Genomic DNA, 18967 nt, shown 5'->3' with positions numbered 1-18967 from the left:
CTCGCACTGGCTTCTTTGCGCTTCTGTCGTGGACTGGAGACCAGAAGCTCTGCGGGAAGCCTCCAGGAACTGCTGAGGTAACTAGTCTTGAGGACTGAGCCACTACAGGGCTATTGGTCTCTTCAGAGAGAGAGAGGGAGAGACATGTCACTTGGGGCTACTCCCTCACCAGCCTGGCTGGCCGAGCTACTGAGAGGACCTCAGCCTCTCTTAGGTGAGTCAGCCGTTGTTGAACAACTCCAACCGTATCACGTACACCAATCTAATCGTATTAGTTACTCGCCTGCTGCTGTGATCAAATGCCACGTCCAAAGGCATACTTAAGGACGAGTCGGTTTTGGCACAGCGTTCCAGAGGACTACAGTCCATATGGAGGGAAAGGCCTGGTCTCTGACTTCCAAGTCCTGACTACGGGCATGTGCCATCACCCTCACGGAACAGCGGGGATTGAACCCGGACCCGATGCATGGACCCTACCCGCCGAGTCACATCCTTAACCCAATGCTGCCTCAAGTGCGGCTGTTAGAAGCTCCCCAGCCCGAATCTCCACATACTCTGGATGGCTCCCTCTCAGGCTCTGTCCCTCCTTCTCCTCTACACCAGACTCCGTCTCCTCCCCTCACACCTCAGCCCCGCAGGGGCGGCTCCCTTGGCTGCCATGGCCATGAGTGCTGGCTCTGTTGTGTGGCCCGTGACATTCTTGACAGACGCCCACTAGAGCGCACACCTCGAGAGAACAGGCCTGCCCTTGATAGCTCAGGCTCCCTACAGAGTCTCAAAGCCAAATTATTCAGTAACTGCCCGGGCAAAGGGTCAGAAGTCCCAGGTGCAGCGATGGGAATACCCTTATTCCCTGTGTGGGAGCCGGATCACAGCCTCCTCCCGACAATCAGCCCGAGTCCTGAACTCAGAACCTTGGCGGCGATGCTTGCACAGGGGCTTTGGGAGATGCTGGTCGTCAAGTTAGCCTTTTGGAGCCCTAGAAAGTGGCCTCCACACAGCCTAGACCTTTGCATGGACTGGAGTTGTGGGGGATGGGTGACAAATACCAACCCTGGGAGCAGGCAGGAGGAAGATATTAAACTGCACATTTGTTCAAAGCGCGAGAGAGAGTACAAAGAATTACAAGAAACTCCCTAAATTACAAGTGTGGGTTTCGGTAATTGCTAAATTACAGAGCTCTGACTTTATTAGACACACACCCCCTCCGCTTCCACAGTTGCCAAGGCCTTCCTCGAACTGACAAAAGCCAGAGCATTCTGGAGGAATCTGGGCGGGGAGTCAGAGGAGGCCCCATTACAATGGAGGCCAAGACACAGAGATCAGGGCCGGATCTCTGACGACAAATCCCAGGTTGCCTGGAAGCCTGAGCCTGCCCAGGTGGAAGCCGGGGATTTTAATGTGTTTTGAATTCACAAGAGCAGCGGTTTCTCTGAAGCCGGTGGGATTGGGGGAGGCGTGTTAGGAGAATTCTGAAGGTCATTTTAAGGTCATTCTGACAGACAGTAACTGTGAGCAGCAGGATGGCATCTGGGGTGACTTTTCGCTGTTTGCACCTGTGACATCGAAGGGTTCAGGAAGTTGCTACCCAGCTCTCTATGGCAATGGCACCTGTGTGGTTACACCACTGTCCTCAGACCACAGTCACGTCCTCTGTCTCAGTTACTCTCTGTTGCTGTGAGGAGACACCATGGCCATGGCAACTTATAAAATAAATCATGTGTTTGGGATCTTGCTTACAGACTCGAAGGGTGTGTCCATGGCTACCATGGTGACAGGCAGGCGGGCGGGCTTGGTGCTGGAGAAGTAGCTGAGAGTTTTCATCTGATGCACAATTAGCAGGAGGCAGAGGGGGGCGGGGAGAAAGAGAGCTGGGAGTGGCACCAGCTTTTAAAACCTCAAAGCCAACCCCCCACACCTCCTCCAACAACACACCTCCTAATCCTTCCCAAACAGTTCCACCAACTGAGGACCAAGCATCCAGACACATGAGCTATGGGGCCGTTCTCATGCAAACCGCCACACCCTCCAAAGCCTCTGAGACGCCCTTGCGTAGAAGCACATTCCACCCACACGGAAGTTTCTGGCACCATCCATTTCTCCCCTACACATTGACTTCAGGGAGAGACCTGACCCTACCTTCAAACCACTTGTAGCCAACAATGAAGCAAACCTGAGGGTTTGTTTTCCAATTTTTCTTTCCTAATGCATGGTTTGGGGGCAAATAAATAAGTTGCAGGACATTAAAGAAAGAGCAAGAAAACATAATCGCGAGAAAAACCATCACCAGGAAAAGGTAGGGATGTTGGGATTATGAGCCAAAGTTAATTTCTCTGTTTATTGCTATTATAAAATACCTAACAGAGCAACTTAAAGGAGGAAAAGTTTGTTTTGATTCAGTTTGGGAAATCCGTTATAGCCAGGTGGTGGCGCACGCCTTCAATCCCACCACTCAGGAGGCAGAAGCAGGAGGATCTCTGTGAGTTTGAGGGAATTCCAGGACAGCCAGGGCTACACAAAGGAACCCAGTCTCGAAAAATCCAAAAATAAATAAATAAGTCCGGCAGGACAGTGCACGGTTCCCTGGTGGCCAGAGTGAGGGGCAGGTGTTACGTGGAGCTGACCAGAGAGCAGAGAGAATTCTCAAACCAGAGTAAGAGCTGTGACTCACTTCTCGCCTCCAGATAGGCCCCGCCTCCAGGTAGGCCCCACCTCCAGATAGGCCCCTTGACTCCTTAAAATTCCACAACCTCAGTGCCCGGGTAGGGACTGAGCATTCAAACACACAAGCCTGCATTGCATGTGTGTGTATTCAAACAGTAACAGGCAGGGTCTCAATACACTGAAGTGAATACAAATACCCGAAGAGACCTATAGGGGCAGAGAAGGGGGCAGATGGTGATTCCAGTGCACAGATGGGAATTTCAAAGGGACAGAAACTGTCCAAGAGAGGGTCTGGGCTGAGGCTCAGGGATAGAGCACTTACCTACCATATATTGTAAAAGCCCCAAGTTCCATCCGCAGCGTTGCAAAATGGACAGACAAACAGACCCTAAGTCCCCATGACAACCTTCCTTGCAGGCCCTGGCAGCTCCCATCCAGGCAAGGGCATTCCAAGGCAAGAAGTCTACAGACTGAGCCACAGGGCACCACAGCTCTGTGAAAAGGCAGAAGTCATATGACAGGACTGTCCCCAAGTCCACTACAGAGCCCCCATGGACCAAAACCCTTGTTCTAAGTCATGCCAATCTTGGCTGGGCAGGTGAATGTGCTCCTGGGGCTCCTGAGGGTCCCAACCTTGTACTGGTCTCCCAGGAAGGGACCCTCCACCAAGTATTTCTCTTTTGGGGCTAGTGTTTCTTTCTCCGATGGGGTTCAGATTAAAGAATTAACCAGGAAGCAAGAAGAGGCTATGATGGTGTTCTGGGTGGCAGGGCTGCTTAAAGAGTCCAATGTGATATCCCTGGAAGCCAAGAGAGGGAGGGAGGAGGGAGAGGAGAGAGGGATGAGCAGGAAGTGGTATGGTGGGTAATGATACCCTCAGAAACTCTGGCATCCAGACCCTTCCATGTGATGGTTTTTTGGTTTTTGTTTTGTTTTGTTTTGCTTGTTTTTTGTTTTTCTTCGAGACAGGGTTTCTCTGTATTGTTTTGGAGGCTGTCCTAGAACTCGCTTGGTAGGCCAGGCTTGGTCTCGAACTCACAGAGATCCACCTGCCTCTGCCTCCTGAGTGCTAGGATTAAAGGCGTGCGCCACCACTGCCCAGCCATGTCATAGTTTTTTTTTTTAATTCAAGCAGACAGATCAGAAACCACATACTCTCGGCAGCCTTAATTATTCATGCCCCATTTTCTTCTGGTTATCTATAAGCACCTTCTATGAAAGGCAAGGAAGATGGTTTTCCCATGGGGGTACTCAGTGTTCATTCAGCTACAACATGTATGAGGCCTGGTGACACCCAGGCACTCAGGAGCTGCAATGGTGCACCAGGACCTGCCCACCAATGAGGGGGGGGATGTCCTTCTGTATACACATGTCTCTTATTGGTTGATGAATAAAAACGCTGTTTGGCCTACAGAGGCGGGAAGATAGGCGGGGGTAGGAGAAAAGAATCCTGGGAAAGGTAGGCAGAGAGGCGTGGAAGAGATCCCATGCTGACGAAGGAGTAACATGCCAGACTACAGGTAAGCCACGGCCTGGTGGCAATGCATAGATTAGCAGAAATGGGTTAATAATTAAGACAGTGCTAGTCAATAAGAAGAGCTAGCCATCGGCCAGCAATTTTATAATTGATGTAAGTCCTTGTGTGTTTATTTGGGACTGAGAAGGTTGGTAGGACAAGAAATCTCTGCAACACACCAATGGTGGGGTCCCTGTGGCCTAGAACATTGTGGCTCTGCTTCAGATGTCCCGGGTCACCAGGTCCTGCAGATTGGAACAGTGCTGCTGTGGCCATCAAGTGTGTAAGGGAAACCCTGGGGCTGGACACACACATCCAGGCTCCAGAGATGCTAAAAGGGCCGGCCTGCTGGGGCTGGAGGAAGGAGCGGCATTGTGATAGAGGGAGAAGCCAGAACCCCGTGTGAGTTGGTGCTGGGTCCAGGTGGCCTTGGCTTAGAGCAGAACCCATCCAGCTAATGGGCTTGCTCTGGCTTGGGTGTGAAACTGCCTTAGTTGCTTTTCCGCTGTGGTGATGGAACACCATGACCAAGGAAACTTACAGAAGCGTTTACCTGTGCCTGTGGTTCCGGAGGGGAAAAGAGTCCATCGTGTAGGGAAGCAAGGAGCGGACACGGCGGCTGGCGCAGAAGCTGAGGGCTCGCATTGGGAGCGGTGTGTGGCTTTGAACCCTCAAAGCCCTCCTCCAGTAAGACACTTCCTCCTGCAAAGCCACACCCCAAATCCCCCCCTCCGACAAAGCCACGCCCACAAGCTCCCCCAGTGGCCACCAAGAAGCAAGCATTCAAATGGCCAGGAATGGGGGGGGGGCAGGGATCTTGTTAAACCACAGAAATGTACCTCCCGACACCCACATGCTGGAGGCTGGCTTCCCAGTGCAGTGTTCAGCTGTGCGACTCCAAACCTCAGGGCAGACATGACTGGATCACAAGGACTCTGGTCTAATCAGTCCACAGGTGGACTTGTCATTTGGTGGTGTTACCGGAAGGTGGTAGAAACCAGAAGACAGAAATTGGCTGGGGGAAGCCGGGCAGTGGTGGCGCACGCCTTTAATCCCAGCACTCGGGAGGCAGAAGCAGGAGGATCTCTGTGAGTTCGAGACCAGCCTGGTCTGCAAGAGCTAGTTCCAGGACAGCCTCCAAAGCTACATGGAGAAACCCTGTCTTGAAAAACCAAAAAAAAAAAAAAAAAAATTGGCTGGGGGAAGTTGGTGGCTGGGGTTTCTCGTCCCTCCCTTCTTCCCCCTGCTTCCTGGCTACTGTGAGATGGGCAGCTTTCTGTACTGTGCCCTTCAGCAGTGAGTTTACGCCTTGCCAATGAGCTCAGAAGCCGACAGTGCACACCTTTAGGCTGTGATACTTCTAGGCTGTGCTTGGATCGACACCTCTAGGCTGCGAGCCCAAACACATCTTTCCTCCTTGAAGCTGCTTTTCTTGGACATTTTATCACTATTATGAAACACGGGCTTCCTTCCTGCCTTGTTCTCCAGCATCAAAGACTCCCTAAGTGACCACTGTCCCTATTGAAAGGACAGAGCTTGCCCAAGGCCACACCCATCCCGGTCCCACAGGATCCACGGCCTCTCCAGGGCCACACTGAGTCACACTGACATAGAATGGATGGACCCTCGGGCACTACTGAGGACCATGTGTTCTCAGCCCCTCTGTCCACTGGCCCGGCTCCAACTCTGGCCTCCAGGAATTCTTCCTTATGTGGACCCGAGCTTGAGGCTGCACAGTTGAGTCTACATGGGAACGCGGCTTTGTGCCTCAGCCCTCCTTGCTGTGGCAATAAATGCAATAAGTAAAGGTTTGCTTCAGCTCAGTTTTGAGGGGTTACCGTCCATCAGGGTGGAAGGAACCCGGGTCACACGGTGTTCACAGCCAGGAAGGACAGAGATGGCTGCTGGTCCTTGGAGAGCTTCCCTTTGCTTTCTTTATTCATTCAAGAGCCCCGGTCCATGGGGTTGTGCGTCCTGCGGCCTGGAAATGTGCTTACAAACACTGTCAGAGGCGTGCCTCCGAGGTGGTTCCCAGCCCAGCTGGCAGGAGGACTAACCACTGCGCCTCACTGTCAACCGAGCAGGAGGCTCCGGCTATCCCTAAGCCAGAAAAGTGGCAACGGGATAGGAGCAAAGGGAGGACAATGAATTAGCTATTTTTATCTTTGCCACCAAACACCTGATAGAAGCAACCTAGGGAAGAGCGTTTTTTATGGCTCATAGATGGTGAAGCTGTCGCCCACGGTGGCAGGAAGGCCTGACGCCTGCCAGGGTGGGGGCTGGGTGCGTGTGTGCAGCTTCCTCATGTCGCTATAGATCAGGAGACTCCGGCAGGAAGAAGAGTCGGCCTTTAACCTTCATCTCCACATCCAAAGGCTCCATAACCTCCCAGAACAGCGCCACCTTCTGGAGAGCAAGTGTCGAAACGCATGAGCCTGTGAGGGATGTTTCACATCCAAACAGTCAGGAGGAAGGAGGGAACCCGCGTGGGAGCCTCCCCTGTCTCTCACTCTAGAGAGACTCCCTGCTTGGACTTCTGGGTGCAGAGACAAGAAGACCGTGACAGTTCCCTGACCCGCCAGCCGAATCAAAGTGGCCAGCTCCTTACTTCAGTGAGAAACCGTCACAAGGCAGTAAGGAAGACGTGCTCAGTACCCTGCTCTGACCTCTCCCCGTGTGCACCCATGAGCACATGCGTCCAACACTCGCATGCACACATGCAACACACACACACACACTTTTAATTTTTTTATTTATTTGGGTTTTTTTGTTTTGTTTTGTTTTTCGAGACAGGGTTTCTCTGTGTAGCCCTGGCTGTCCCGGAACTCACTGTGTAGACCAGGCTGGCCTCAGACTCGCAGAGATCCGCCTGCCTCTGCCTTTCGGAGTCCTGGGTTCAAAGCGTGTGCCACCACAACCTAGCTATTTCTGTTTCCTAACTCCTACTCATAAAGATGTTGACTGGCAGTCGCTGCTGGCTGTTCCCGGTAGCAGAGCCCCACCCCTCGTGAGGGATTCTGGCGGGCACCACACCTACACAAGGTGGTAGTCACTCTGCACCCGTCAGGAGCCCTCGGAGAGCTCTGGTGCGGAGGGTGGTCTGCCTTGACGGCCAGCGGGCCAAGCGGGTCTGCAGAACCGCTCTCCACCCCGCCTCCCTGCCAGGTCTCCAATCCCGGGGGGCCACCATGGGAAAAGTAAGAGCAGAAACCGTGGCCCAGACCTACGATCCTGGGGCTCTGCAATTGGAGGCTGGACGCTGGATAGCCAGAGACCACCCTGTGCTCTGACAGGCCCCTCCCCCTGTGCTCCGGGCTGCGGAGGATCTGGAAAATATTTCTATTCAGACTCAGGAAATGCACCTCAGTCCTACGCTGCTTCCCAAAGGACTGCATGGGGCAGTGTGGGGGTGGGGCATAGGGGGATGACGACAGGGCAGAAGATTCCTCTCCCTGCCCCTCCTTCCCAGAGGCGAGGGGGGAGGCATAGAGGAGCACCATAGGGGGACACCCCAGTGGCAGAAGACCTAGAGACTTGGCCAGGAGTTGGGAACCGTGGTGGCCTCAAACTCCTGATACTCTTGCCTCAGCTTCTCAAGACTTTGCTAGAGTCTGAGACCATGTTCCAGCATTGGAGCTAGGCAGTATCACTGGATGTGAATGGAGATATTTTCTCTGTTGTGTAAATTTTTTTCTGGCAATTTCCATATTGAAGGCTGTACTTGTAGCCAGAAAGTGGTGTTTAGAAATGAGTGGAAGCCTGGAGATATGGTTCAGTGGTTAAGAGCACTGGCTGCTCTTCCAGAGGACTGAGGTCCAGTTTCTAGCACCCACATGGTGGTCCGTAACCCCAGTCCTAAGGGATCCCACACCCTCCTCTGGCACATGTCCGGTTCACAGATAAACAAATTATATATATATATATATATATATATATATATATATATATATATATATAGACAGAGACAGAGACAGAGACAGAGACAGACAGAGAGACAGAGAGAAAGAAAGACAGAGAGAGGAGAGAGGGAGAGGCCAGCTCGGTTGTTAAGATGCTTGTTATGCAAGCAGTAGGGCCTGCTCTTGGATCCTCAGAACCAGTTAAGCCCATCGTGGAGGCAAGTACTTAACCTCGGCACTGGGGAGGCAAAAACTGGCAGATCCAGTGGGCTCACTGGTCACACAGACAAACCCATGTGCTTGGATGCACCAAGCTAATGAGAGCCCCTGTCCCTATTAACCCTAAAAACAACCAAGGCTGGCCTCTGGCCTCCACATGCACACAGATGCAGACACCCACACCCACATACATGTATGCACAGTAACACACGTATGTACACACACACACACACACACACACACACACACACACACACGATACTCACAAATAAAAACCCAAACAGGGCCTGCTCTGAGTGGGCTCCTCGGGCTTTCCCAGCCTGGTCCAGGGGTACTGGGTAGGTCTCACTCCTGTGACTCCCAGAGTTTTCCTCCTGTTTCCTGTCCTCAAAGCCTGAGGCCTGGGCCAGGGAGAGGGGCACCTGGCATTTGTAGACCCACAGGGACACCCCGATCCTCACAGAAGCTGAGTCAGTATGAACAGAGTCTGCTGCAGGGCCTTCCTGCTCCTGGGTTGAGCCTTGGTGACAGTCCACCCAGGACCACGCCACTGCTGCGGGAACCGTTTGTGCTAAGTGCGAGGCTGGGGCCGGATAGGCAGGAGGAAGGTCCATGGCATGGGGTCCCGCGCCACGAAGCCACCTTGTCCATCCTCCCCTCCCCCTCTAGTTCTAGTTCACGGAACGGCCACATTCGGGGCCGGGGAGACGTGGGGAAGAGCTAGTGTCGAATGAGCATGGGGATCTACACTGCAGTTTTGATTTTTTCCTTTTGGTACAGCCATGCATGCCTGTAACCCCAGTGCTGTTGGGTGGACGCATGATCGCCGGGGCTTGCGGGCTGTTTGTTGGCAGGAGGTGAGGGTTCTCACATTACTATCTAGGAGGTACAAGACAGCCCGGGCTCCTGGGCAGATGGGAATGACTGGCCACTCTGGTCCTACATGGAGTGTCTGCCCGTGTGAGGAGGTGGGGTCCCCCGGTCATTAGCTGGGAGGCACACGTGACTTGGGCTGGTGACCGGTCAGGTTAATGAATTGACGTTTGTCTGTAGGTCTGTCTGTAGTTGGGAGACAGACAATGGGGATAAACATGGGAACAGAGGTTCAGCCTTTTGGAAGGAGAAATTCAAGGGGCTGGGGGGATTCCTGCCAAAGGCCTTAAAACTGGGGGACTCAGACAAGCTGGCTCCATGGACCTGACCTTCCCATCCCGCCAGTGCCATCGGCAGCCGAACCCACAACTCAGGATCCTTGACGGAAAGAACCCACGAGGCCACTGACCGTCAGCTCACTTGTCACTGAAGTCCATTTGTCGCCAGGTGGCCTTCAGAGAGGTGGAGTCACTCCTTAGACGACCAGGCGTGGTGGCGGCAAGAGAGAGTCTTGGGTTCTTATCACGTGGCCCATGTAGCTCTGGGAACCCCAAGATGCAGGAAGGGGGTGTAGTGAGGTGGTAAGAGCAAATTCCCACCTGCGCAGAACCTTAGACTAAAGCCCAGTTTGGAAACAGGATCTTTGGGAATGTAGTTAAAGATCAAGATGAGATTATCCTGGGTCGACGTGGCCCCCTACACCCACGGACAGCATCTCTCAAGAACATACAGGAAAGGGTGTGTGAAGACAGAGGCGGACCCTGGAGCAATGCCGTCTCTAGGAGCAGGGAGAGGCAGAGGGCTCTCTCCTTGGGACTCTGGATGGAGCAGGGTCATGCCAACACTTGGTCTGGGGCTTCCAGGACTATGGGAATGTAGACTTCTGTTGTTGTAGGGAACCTGGCTTGTGGTCACTTGTCACAGGAGCCGTAGGCCATTAAAGCACACATCAGGCTCCTCCCCCTTCCCATCGCAGTTGGCTCTGCCAGGCCCCTGGAACCATGTGTGGTTTAGTTCTCTTCTAATAACACGATTGCTCACAGGGCCTGGCACAGTAACATTTATTAGTATATACACGTGTATATGTGTGTACAGGTACCATCAGAGGCCAGAAGAGGGCACCAAATCCCCCTGGAGCTGCATTACAGGTGGTTACGAACCACCTGAATGAATGGGTCTGTTAACTGAGTCATCCGGAAGAGCACTTGAGCCAGTGGTCCTGCAAGTTTGAATTCAGGGTCCCACAGAGAGCCCCCCAAGACAAATCCAAGGCCAGAGAACCCACTGCCATTCCAGAATGGGCCAGTTTGTATTTGAAACATTTATTTCAGGAAATACATTTCGACACTTTGTTATTTATACAAAAAGAGACACCCCCAACCCCGAGGAGACCCCCAGGGAAAGGCCGTGTGGAACAGCCTGGTGAGAAGAACAGTTTTCCGTGGCTGGTTACAGAGGCACGGTGTCATCCTGATTGACGACACTGGGCTGTTGCTAAGTCCCCAGGGACACTGGGGCTGGGGAAGGCTGAGGTGCCTGGGGTCCAGCATGCTGAAGATTTCCTTCAAAGTCCTGATTTTTGGCAAAAGAACTTGGCAAGCTGGCAAGCGTACTGTTCGGCTACAGGGCTCGATGAGGGGCCTCCCACGCCTGGGTGGGGGAGTAGACACCCAAAACAGGGACCCATGAGCACCCCATCCCTCCCACCCCACTTGCAGGCTGCAAGCTAGCCCAGGGTCTGTAGCGGCACCTTCCCCAAGCCGGTCCAACCTGTCTACACTCACCAAATTCCTCCCAGAGACAGGACAAGAAAGCAGAACGGGCATGGCTTTGGTCAGCGGTGCATGGATGGTCCCTAACACTTCTCTGAGAGAAGACGAGGGAGTCTGGCCCTGCTATGAAACCTTTGCCCTGTGGTCTGGCTATCCATCTCTGACGTCCTTGGCGGGTTATGATGCGTTCTGGGACACAGCGGTCTAGGCGCATGGAGACAGCCAAGTGGTCGGGTTTTCCTGGCTCCCACCCAGCGCAGTCACTGAATCAAGGCTTGAGCCTGAGCAGTATTGTGTGGGGGTGGGGTGGGGTGAGGCAACTGGGCAACAATGTAGCCAGAGCAAATCCAGCCAAACCCAGGACCAGACAGATACTTTCCCCAGGCACCTGCCGGCAGAACAGCTCCCATGCACGTTTCTGCCTTCCTTCCCCTCAGTTCTGTCTCTCAGCTCCACGAGTTTGCTCGGACCTTTCTAAAGCTGGGAGTGGGGGTGGGAACGTCTTTCGTGCTTTGTTTTCATAGTTAGAGCCCTGTGCAGTAGCAGAGTCTACAGCACGGGGGAAGGAGATGCCGAGGAGGGAGAAGAGACGACTTCTCTCCAGCGCTTCCCTGCATTTCCTCCAGAGGGGCATCTGGGAAGAGGGGCCTGGCTCTTGTGGATCAAGGCACTTTCTGCTCTGGGACAAGCTAGAGGGAGAAGGGGCGTGGTTGTCACTATGTCTAGGTGATTGGCAACGTTGCTTGTGGAAGTCTTTTGCTTCCTTGGGGAGCGGGCAGCTGAGGGCGTTGTGACCAATAACCCATGCTAGCTCGTGGGGGGACAGGTGGGGATCCAGGACTACCTGGCCAGCTCCATCCTCCCCTGGGTACAGCCTGCTTTTGAGGCTGTGGCCATGGGAACTTGTGGCTTAAGGGGCTCCTCTGCAACCCCTAGGATTCGGTCCCTACAGGCTTCAGCTCAAAACTCAAGAGCGGGCATGGACACACAGCTCTTCTAACCCTTCAGGAGGGACTGAGCCTGGTCTAACCTCCCCAGCAAGGGGAGGGAACAGGACACAAGAGACAAGCCCAGGTTGTAGCCCCGCCCACCCAGCAGCTGCAGCCAATAAGAGCACACTTGGAAGATAAGCCCTCTCTTGTTACTGGACAGAGTGTGGAAAGGGAAGGAGGCGGGTGACAAATGGAGACAATTATATAAAATAAGACGGGGTAGGTGGGTGGGCCGGGGGATTTGAGGGTGGGGTCCAGGGGCGGGATAGCGTCTACATCTCCTGGGCTTCTGGCTCCTTCTCCTCAACCCCGTTGGCCATGGCGCTGTTGCCCTCGTTGAGGCGTTTCACACGGTAGGCTTCAAAGTGGATGCTGCTAGTGATGTCTTTGATGTTCTGCATGTGTGTCCTGCAGGGAATGCAGCCAGCACGGGGTGACCACCTAGCCTACCTGGGGTCACAACCACCTGCCCCTCCCTCCTGGCATTGAGTCAGCCCTCCGTAGCCACACATTCTAGCCCATACTCCCTTCTCTCTGTGTCCACACTGTGGCAAGTCAGGGGCCAGCACGAGGATGGAGTAGTGAGCACTAAAAACACAAAACTTGAAAGGTCCCAAAGATCCCACTAGGGGGCAGCACTGGGGTGTTCGTGCTGCAAGATAGAAGTTCAGGCTGTGGCCAGCAGGAGGCAGCAGGTGACCACAGTCCCTAGAGCTGTCCACCCTGCCATCCCTCCAGAGCTTTTTTTTTCTCCTAGTTTTTTTTTTGAAGGTGGGTGCCAGGCCTTAAGCCTGCCAGGGAAGCTGTACCACTGACCCACACAGCACACTGCTACTTCCCTTTACTTTGGAAAGGGAAGTCGGAAGGGGGGAAGAGTCCAAAAGTGGTAAGGTTTGTTCTTGGAAGCTCCACCCCAGGTCCCTTGCCCCGTGTCTTTTTTTCCTCTTAATATATTTTCATTACACAAAATAATAGTTTCATTGTGATATTTTTCTTTTGTTTGTTTTGAGACATATAGCCCAGGCTGTCCCCTTAACGGTGATAGCTGAATTTAGCAGGCTCAGACGACCATGGTGGGGACCAAAATTCAGCCCCTCTCATCCTGGCGACTTCATAAGGTTAGAAAGAATTCCCGCTTCTTCATTCATTCCCAATGGTTTTGTTTTCAGCTTTAGACAATGGGTTCCCGAGGGCAGGGCTGACACCAGGCAGCTGTGAGCAGGGTGGAGCCCCTGCCCACCCATCTCCCATCACCAAACCCCAGGTCAGGCCTTCCCAGGGAGCCCTCAGAGCCAGTGGCTGACTTACCTAATGAGGAGATCCCGCAGGTAGGCAAATTCACAGTGAGTGGTGTTCTCAACTGCGGGAAGAGAGAGGACGCTCAATGTCCGGTGAGAAGGAAGCCCCTGCTCTCCTGCTCTCCTATCCAGCAACGCCAACAGCTCCCAGAGAGCCCCACCCACAGCGGGCAGGTGATTGACAGCTACTCAACTAGTTTTGGAGTCACCCGGGAGACACATTATCCTAGAGAGTGTCAATGACGTCGTGGGTGCATCCAGAGAGGTTCAGCTGGGAGAGGAGCTACGCCGAGTGCGGGCAGCAGCATCCCGTGGGCTGGGGCTTTCCTTATCTCTCTCTGCTTCCTGACTGTGGGTGCCATGTGACCGAGTGTCTCTTGTCATGCTACCATGACTCCCCGCCACGGTGGACTGTACCCCAGAACTGCGAGCCAAAGTAAACCCCTCATTCCTTACACTCCAGGCTTGGGTGAATCTTGACTTCTCTGACTCAGTTTCCCAATAAAATGGGCCAATGGCTCGGTGGATAAGGGCACTTTCGCCCGAGTTCGAGTCCCAGAACCACATGGAAGAAAGAGAGAACCGACTCTTGCAAGTTGGCCTCTGACTACCACATGTATACCCTGTCTTCCCCCAGTAAGATAAATGTAAAAAGACATTTCAGGGGGAGAATGGCATAGGGACCAAATGAGCCCACGGCACTGCTGGACTTTGTGAGACTTTCCACTACTTATGTTCAAGGAACAAAGCAGCTTCCCATCCTCAGGCAGAGCTCTGGCCAGCTCCCAAGATGGAACAGGCACTTCAGATGGTGCAAACCACGGAGGAGGGAAGGAGTGGGCACAGTTGGATGGGGTTTGTTCACACGTATGTGTGTGTGTATGCTGCGTGCACGCGTGTGTCCCTGATAGGAACTCCCACCATGTTCCTATCCCCAGGGTCCCCAGAAGGCGGCTGCTGGATATGGGAACCATAGCCCCGGGGGGGGGCGGGGAGTACCTTTACAGGTTCACACAGGCTGTGTGGACCCTCAGCTAGGAGCAAGTCTCTCTAACCCGCTTAACTTCCTGGCAATTTCTCACTGAGTGTGTGCAGTACCCAGGGTAACCACCAGGGGTCAGACAAGACACACCAATAGCCAATGCCATTCTCAGATTCCCCCACCCCCACACCCGGGGCCCCTACCCCATGCTTTCCTCACTCCAACCATGCCTTGCATATATGGGGAGAGATGCAGAGAGGATGTGCAGAGACAGGAAGGGGCTGAGGAAAACGAAGCTGAGCTTTTGAGAGAATGGCTTCTGAGTAGCCCTAAGGTCATCGTCTGCCACGGAGCGGGGTGCTACAGAAAGCCACGGGTACCTGAAACACCTGGAGCACATATATCCCCATGGTGCCCCACTGGGCAGACCCACGTGGAGGGTACAGCGGGGAAGGAACGGGGGGGGGGGATGGCAGACAGGTCCTCTTCCATGCTTAATCCAGAAAGACCAGCTAACAACTCCTAACTCCAGGGGCCTCGAGCAGGCAAGGTGGCATGGGGAGCCCCCAAGTCACCCCCAGCCTGGCTGCTCATTGGCTGTCCTCACACGGGGATTTCCCTCCCTTGCCGTAGGAGGGACAGGTGATGTTCAATCCCCCATCCTCCTGCCTCCACTTCTCAAATGCTAAGATCACACATGGGGACCAGCAAACCCGGCTGATGTGGTAGAGACCACACAGCATTAACTCGGTCAGGGCCAGGCACCCTATGGAGTTTGTCCCTCTAACTTCAGCGGTTCTCAGCCTGTGGGTCAAAACCCTTTGCAGGGTCAAACTGACCCTTTCACGGGGGTCACATAAGACCGCCGGGAAACACAGATGTTTACCTTACGGTTCATAGTAGTAGCAAAATTATAGCTATGAGGTAGCAGTGAAAATAATTTTATGGTTGGGGTGGTCAGCGCAACGTGAGGACCTGTATTTAAGGGTCACAGCGCCAGGAAGGCTGAGAAAACGCTGCTCGGACTCCTCTCTGCAGAGAGGATGAGTAAAGGGTCCCAGGGAGCTGAAAGGGTTAAACGGTAACCCACTAAAGGGGGAGGTGCCGAGCTGGAGGCCTCTGTGCTCAGAGCCAGGAAACACCATCATCAGAGTCTTAGAGAAATGGCTCCTTAAAGAGCTCCAGCAGGCCTGGTATGGCGTGTATGTCTGTAACCCGGGCACTGGTGTGGCGTGTATGTCTATAACCCCGGCACTGGTGTGGCGTGTATGTCTGTAACCCGGGCACTGGTGTGGTGTGTATGTCTGTAACCCGGGCACTGGTGTGGTGTGTATGTCTATAACCCCATCACTCAGGAGGCCAAGGCAAGAAGGACTTGAGTTCCAGATCACCCTACAACTGAAGAACAGCTCTATCCATCTGGAACAATCTCACATTGCCTAGACCTTAGGATGTAGCCCTGGTTGATGACGGGTACAGACTGGGGCTCACCCCAGCTCACAGCCTCAACTCTCTGCTCCTCTGCGGGGCCTTCGGACCACGCTGCTCATGAGAAACAAAACGGTTTTCATCTTCCGGCAGCTTTGTCCTTTCCCATCTAACGAGGATGGAAGAGCATCAAGGCCCTGGGACCATCCCACCTGGGTGCTGACCTGGACCCCAGGGAAGACCACAGTCCCAGCCCTCAGCGCCTGGGACAAAGTAACTCAGTCTATGACAGAGTAATTAAGTTCAAGGAGCTCAGGTGCACCCCACAGCCATTGCCCTTATACAAAAAGAGATGAAACAGGGACCCACAGTGCAACGGACGAGGGCCCAAGCTCAACTACAGGTCAACACGCCATACCGCGGTGCAGCGGCCCGTACCTTCAATGGTGCCCCATTTCGTCTTCCTTCCCAGAATCCTCTTGCCATTGACTTGATACTCATGGTCGCTGCCCACCACAGCAAACGGGATCATCTCCTGGAAAGGGGGACGGAAGAGTTAACCACAGGTGCTCCTGGGCCTTGGACCTGGAAACCTGCAGGCCTTGGCTTGAGAGGGACCAGAGGTGGTCATGGGGACCCCCATCATTTTCCATTTTGGAGGACACACCCCATGGCTTAAAGCTATCCCAACGCTGCCCCCCTCACCCGCCCAGCGTCTGGCCAATGCGCTCACCCGGAACTTCTCATTCACCATTCGATCCTCTGAGTCCTCATCAAACTCCTTCTGGGGGTACACATCAATGCCATTGGACAGTAGGTCTGCAGTAATCTGGGAGGCACAGAGGTGTGGTCCTTGAATCAGGCTATCAGCCACAAGGTGCCCGAACCAGGAACCCCTACACAGGCAGGCTCTGGGTGGCCCTGCCCAGAGAATGTCTAATATTTTTTTTAAATATTCATTTTAGGAGCTGGAGAGATGGCTCAGAGGTTAAGAGAGGACTGATTGCTCTTCTAGAGGTCCTGAGTTCAATTCTCAGCAACCACATGGTGGCTCACAACCATCTGTAATGAGATCTGGTGCCCTCTTTTGGTGTGCAGGCAGACATGGGGGCAGAATGTTGTATACATAATACATCTTTAAAAAAATATTCATTTTATTTTTATTTTATGTATACTAGTGTTTTGCCCGCATGTGTACCATATGGATGCCTAGAGCCTACAGAGTCCAGAAGAGGGCACGCTGAATTGCCTGGGTCCTTGGCAAGAGCAGCCAGTGCTCTTAACCCCCAAGCCACCGCTCCACCCCCACCCTTTAGGGAGACAAAGTTTCTAGCTCAGACTGGCCTCCGACTGGCTATGTAACCAAGGATGACCTTGAACTCCTGATCCTCCTGCCTCTACTTCCCAAGTGCTGGCATTACAGGTATGTGCCACCACGCCCGGTTTCTTGTGGCACTGAAGACCAAACCCTGAGCCTTGTGCATGCCAGGCAAACACTCGACCAACTGAGCTACACCCCACCCAGAACCTCCAGTTCTGGCGCCTCTGCATCAAGAAGGGGCTCACCTGGCCTGAGGGGCCCTGCAACCACTGTCCTGAGAATCTCCCCGTTTCCTGTGCAGCTCATGGCTACCCCTCACACACACAAATACCTCGGGGCTGCTAAGGGCTAGCGTGGTTCCCTCCTACGGTTCCGGGTACCTGCCTGATGAAATGCTTCTCACCCTGATGACAGCCCAGGTAGTTGACAGTCGAAGCAGGACAGCCCAGGGACAGCTGTCTCATTTGCGCAAGCAGCTCCAGGCTCTCAACACTGGAGAGAGCCTTCTGGTCTCGAGCAGATTCACCCCTGACTACCCTTCCCTATGCATGCTGGAAAAATCCCTGACACATGGTCTGGGAGCCTCTGGAATTGGATTTGGGGCCTCTCAACCCCAGGCTGGAGCTCCCAGGAGGTTCTGAAGTATGGCCTTGTTCAGAAGAGGTAAAGGATTCATCCTTCTGAAAATGCCCACAGGGATACCCCTGTCACCAGCCAGCAATGGCCTCAACCATATGGCAGAGAAGGAGTTAGTCACTGAGGCAGACTGGTCCTTTTGGTTTTCTTTCCCATGTAATAAAACTCAGGTGCCCTGCGTCCGATGGCCCTGAGCCATTTGCCTCTGCTTTGTCTACTCCAAAACCTGAGGCTGCTCGAAATGGGGGGCGTACCCAGCAGCCACCCAGGCCAGCCCGCCCACCCCAAACTGGACACAAGCTGTGAAGGGCTGAAGGGTGACTCTCCTGTCATGTATCCCCGGGGCTGAATGGGCCCCTGTCAGCCCCGTAACTCGTCCAGGCAGTCCTCGAGGGAGAGAGGGCTGGGTTGAGGCTGTATGTCCTACCCGTTGTTTGAAGTAAACCCTCTCCTCCAGGGTGAGCGTGTCAGCCTTGGCGATGACGGGGACAATGTTGACCACCTTGCTCAGGCGCTTCATGAATTCAATGTCCAGGGGCCTAAGCCTGAAATGGAGCAGTGCGAATGAAACTCAGCCTCGGGTCCCCCTGCCTCATAGCGGAGGCCATGTTGTGTTGGCAGAGGGGCAAGGCTGGGGCTTGGAAGGGTGCAGGGTGATGCTCCCTCCATTGAGTCAAGGTGGGAGAGCCGGAGTGAGCCTCACCCACAGCTGTCAGAGGCCAGCAAGGCCCTGGATACTGTCCAAAGAGTGGCTCGGCTCACGTCACTGTCATGCCTTGGGGCTTCCAGTGTCAGAGAGAAGCCCTGGGCCCTGGGATAGGCCAGCATGGCTCCAGGGAGCCCGGGTCTGACACAGGGAGCAGGGAGGAGGCTGCAGGGAGGAGGCTGCAGGGAGGAGGCTGGCAGAGCCCATGCGTGGGCACCACTTTCCTGCTGAAACCGAGTTTCTCCACAGTGGTATTGTCAGGCCCAGACAGCCTGTGGGAAGTGAGGCTACAGGCAGAAGTCTGAGCAAGAATAGCCAGAAGCCACTGCTGTCCCCCGGAACTAACGGTCAGGGGACAGAAACTCGGCAAGGTGCCCAGCTGGGACCCTAGCCCAGAGCATCACCACTGGGGAAGACCCTCCGCTCTCCCCCCCCTGAAGCCATGTCAGTCCTGTCTCCTGCTGGCTTGGCTGGCTTGGCCCTGCCCCAGGAGGTGCTGGGGTAGCTGCAGAACCCCCAAATGAACCAGCCCCGAGGTAAGGAGGTCTTATGCCCCCTCCCGCTATGAATGGGCTCTTGTTAACCCCACGGGAGACGGTCACCACTGGCAAGCTCAGAAACCCATATTTGGATTTTTTTCCAAGCAGACCCCACTGAGCCT

The 18967-nt window shown here is 54.1% G+C and overlaps 1 protein-coding gene across 6 annotated transcripts in view; it reads right to left on the bottom strand.

Moving 5' to 3' along the window:
• Window positions 1–10477: 10477 nt before the first annotated feature.
• Window positions 10478–18967, bottom strand: part of Septin9 (septin 9) — a 161410-nt gene continuing 152920 nt past the window's right edge. For all 6 annotated transcript variants that reach the window (XM_013113410.3, XM_013113412.3, XM_013113411.3 and 3 more), the window contains 5 exons: window positions 18028–18145; window positions 16377–16472; window positions 16082–16178; window positions 13244–13295; window positions 10478–12343 (listed from right to left, as the gene is read on the bottom strand). In XM_013113410.3, the coding sequence (XP_012968864.1) occupies window positions 12208–12343; window positions 13244–13295; window positions 16082–16178; window positions 16377–16472; window positions 18028–18145 (499 nt within the window). In that variant the 3' untranslated portion in view covers window positions 10478–12207. The remainder of the gene's footprint in view (window positions 12344–13243; window positions 13296–16081; window positions 16179–16376; window positions 16473–18027; window positions 18146–18967) is intronic.

This window comes from Mesocricetus auratus, unplaced genomic scaffold (genome assembly GCF_017639785.1).
Source record: "Mesocricetus auratus isolate SY011 unplaced genomic scaffold, BCM_Maur_2.0 Super-Scaffold_100007, whole genome shotgun sequence".
In the NCBI taxonomy this organism is placed as follows: Eukaryota; Metazoa; Chordata; class Mammalia; order Rodentia; family Cricetidae; genus Mesocricetus; species Mesocricetus auratus.
Note: the sequence above shows the minus strand (reverse complement) of the source record. Positions and strands in the feature narration are given on the sequence as shown.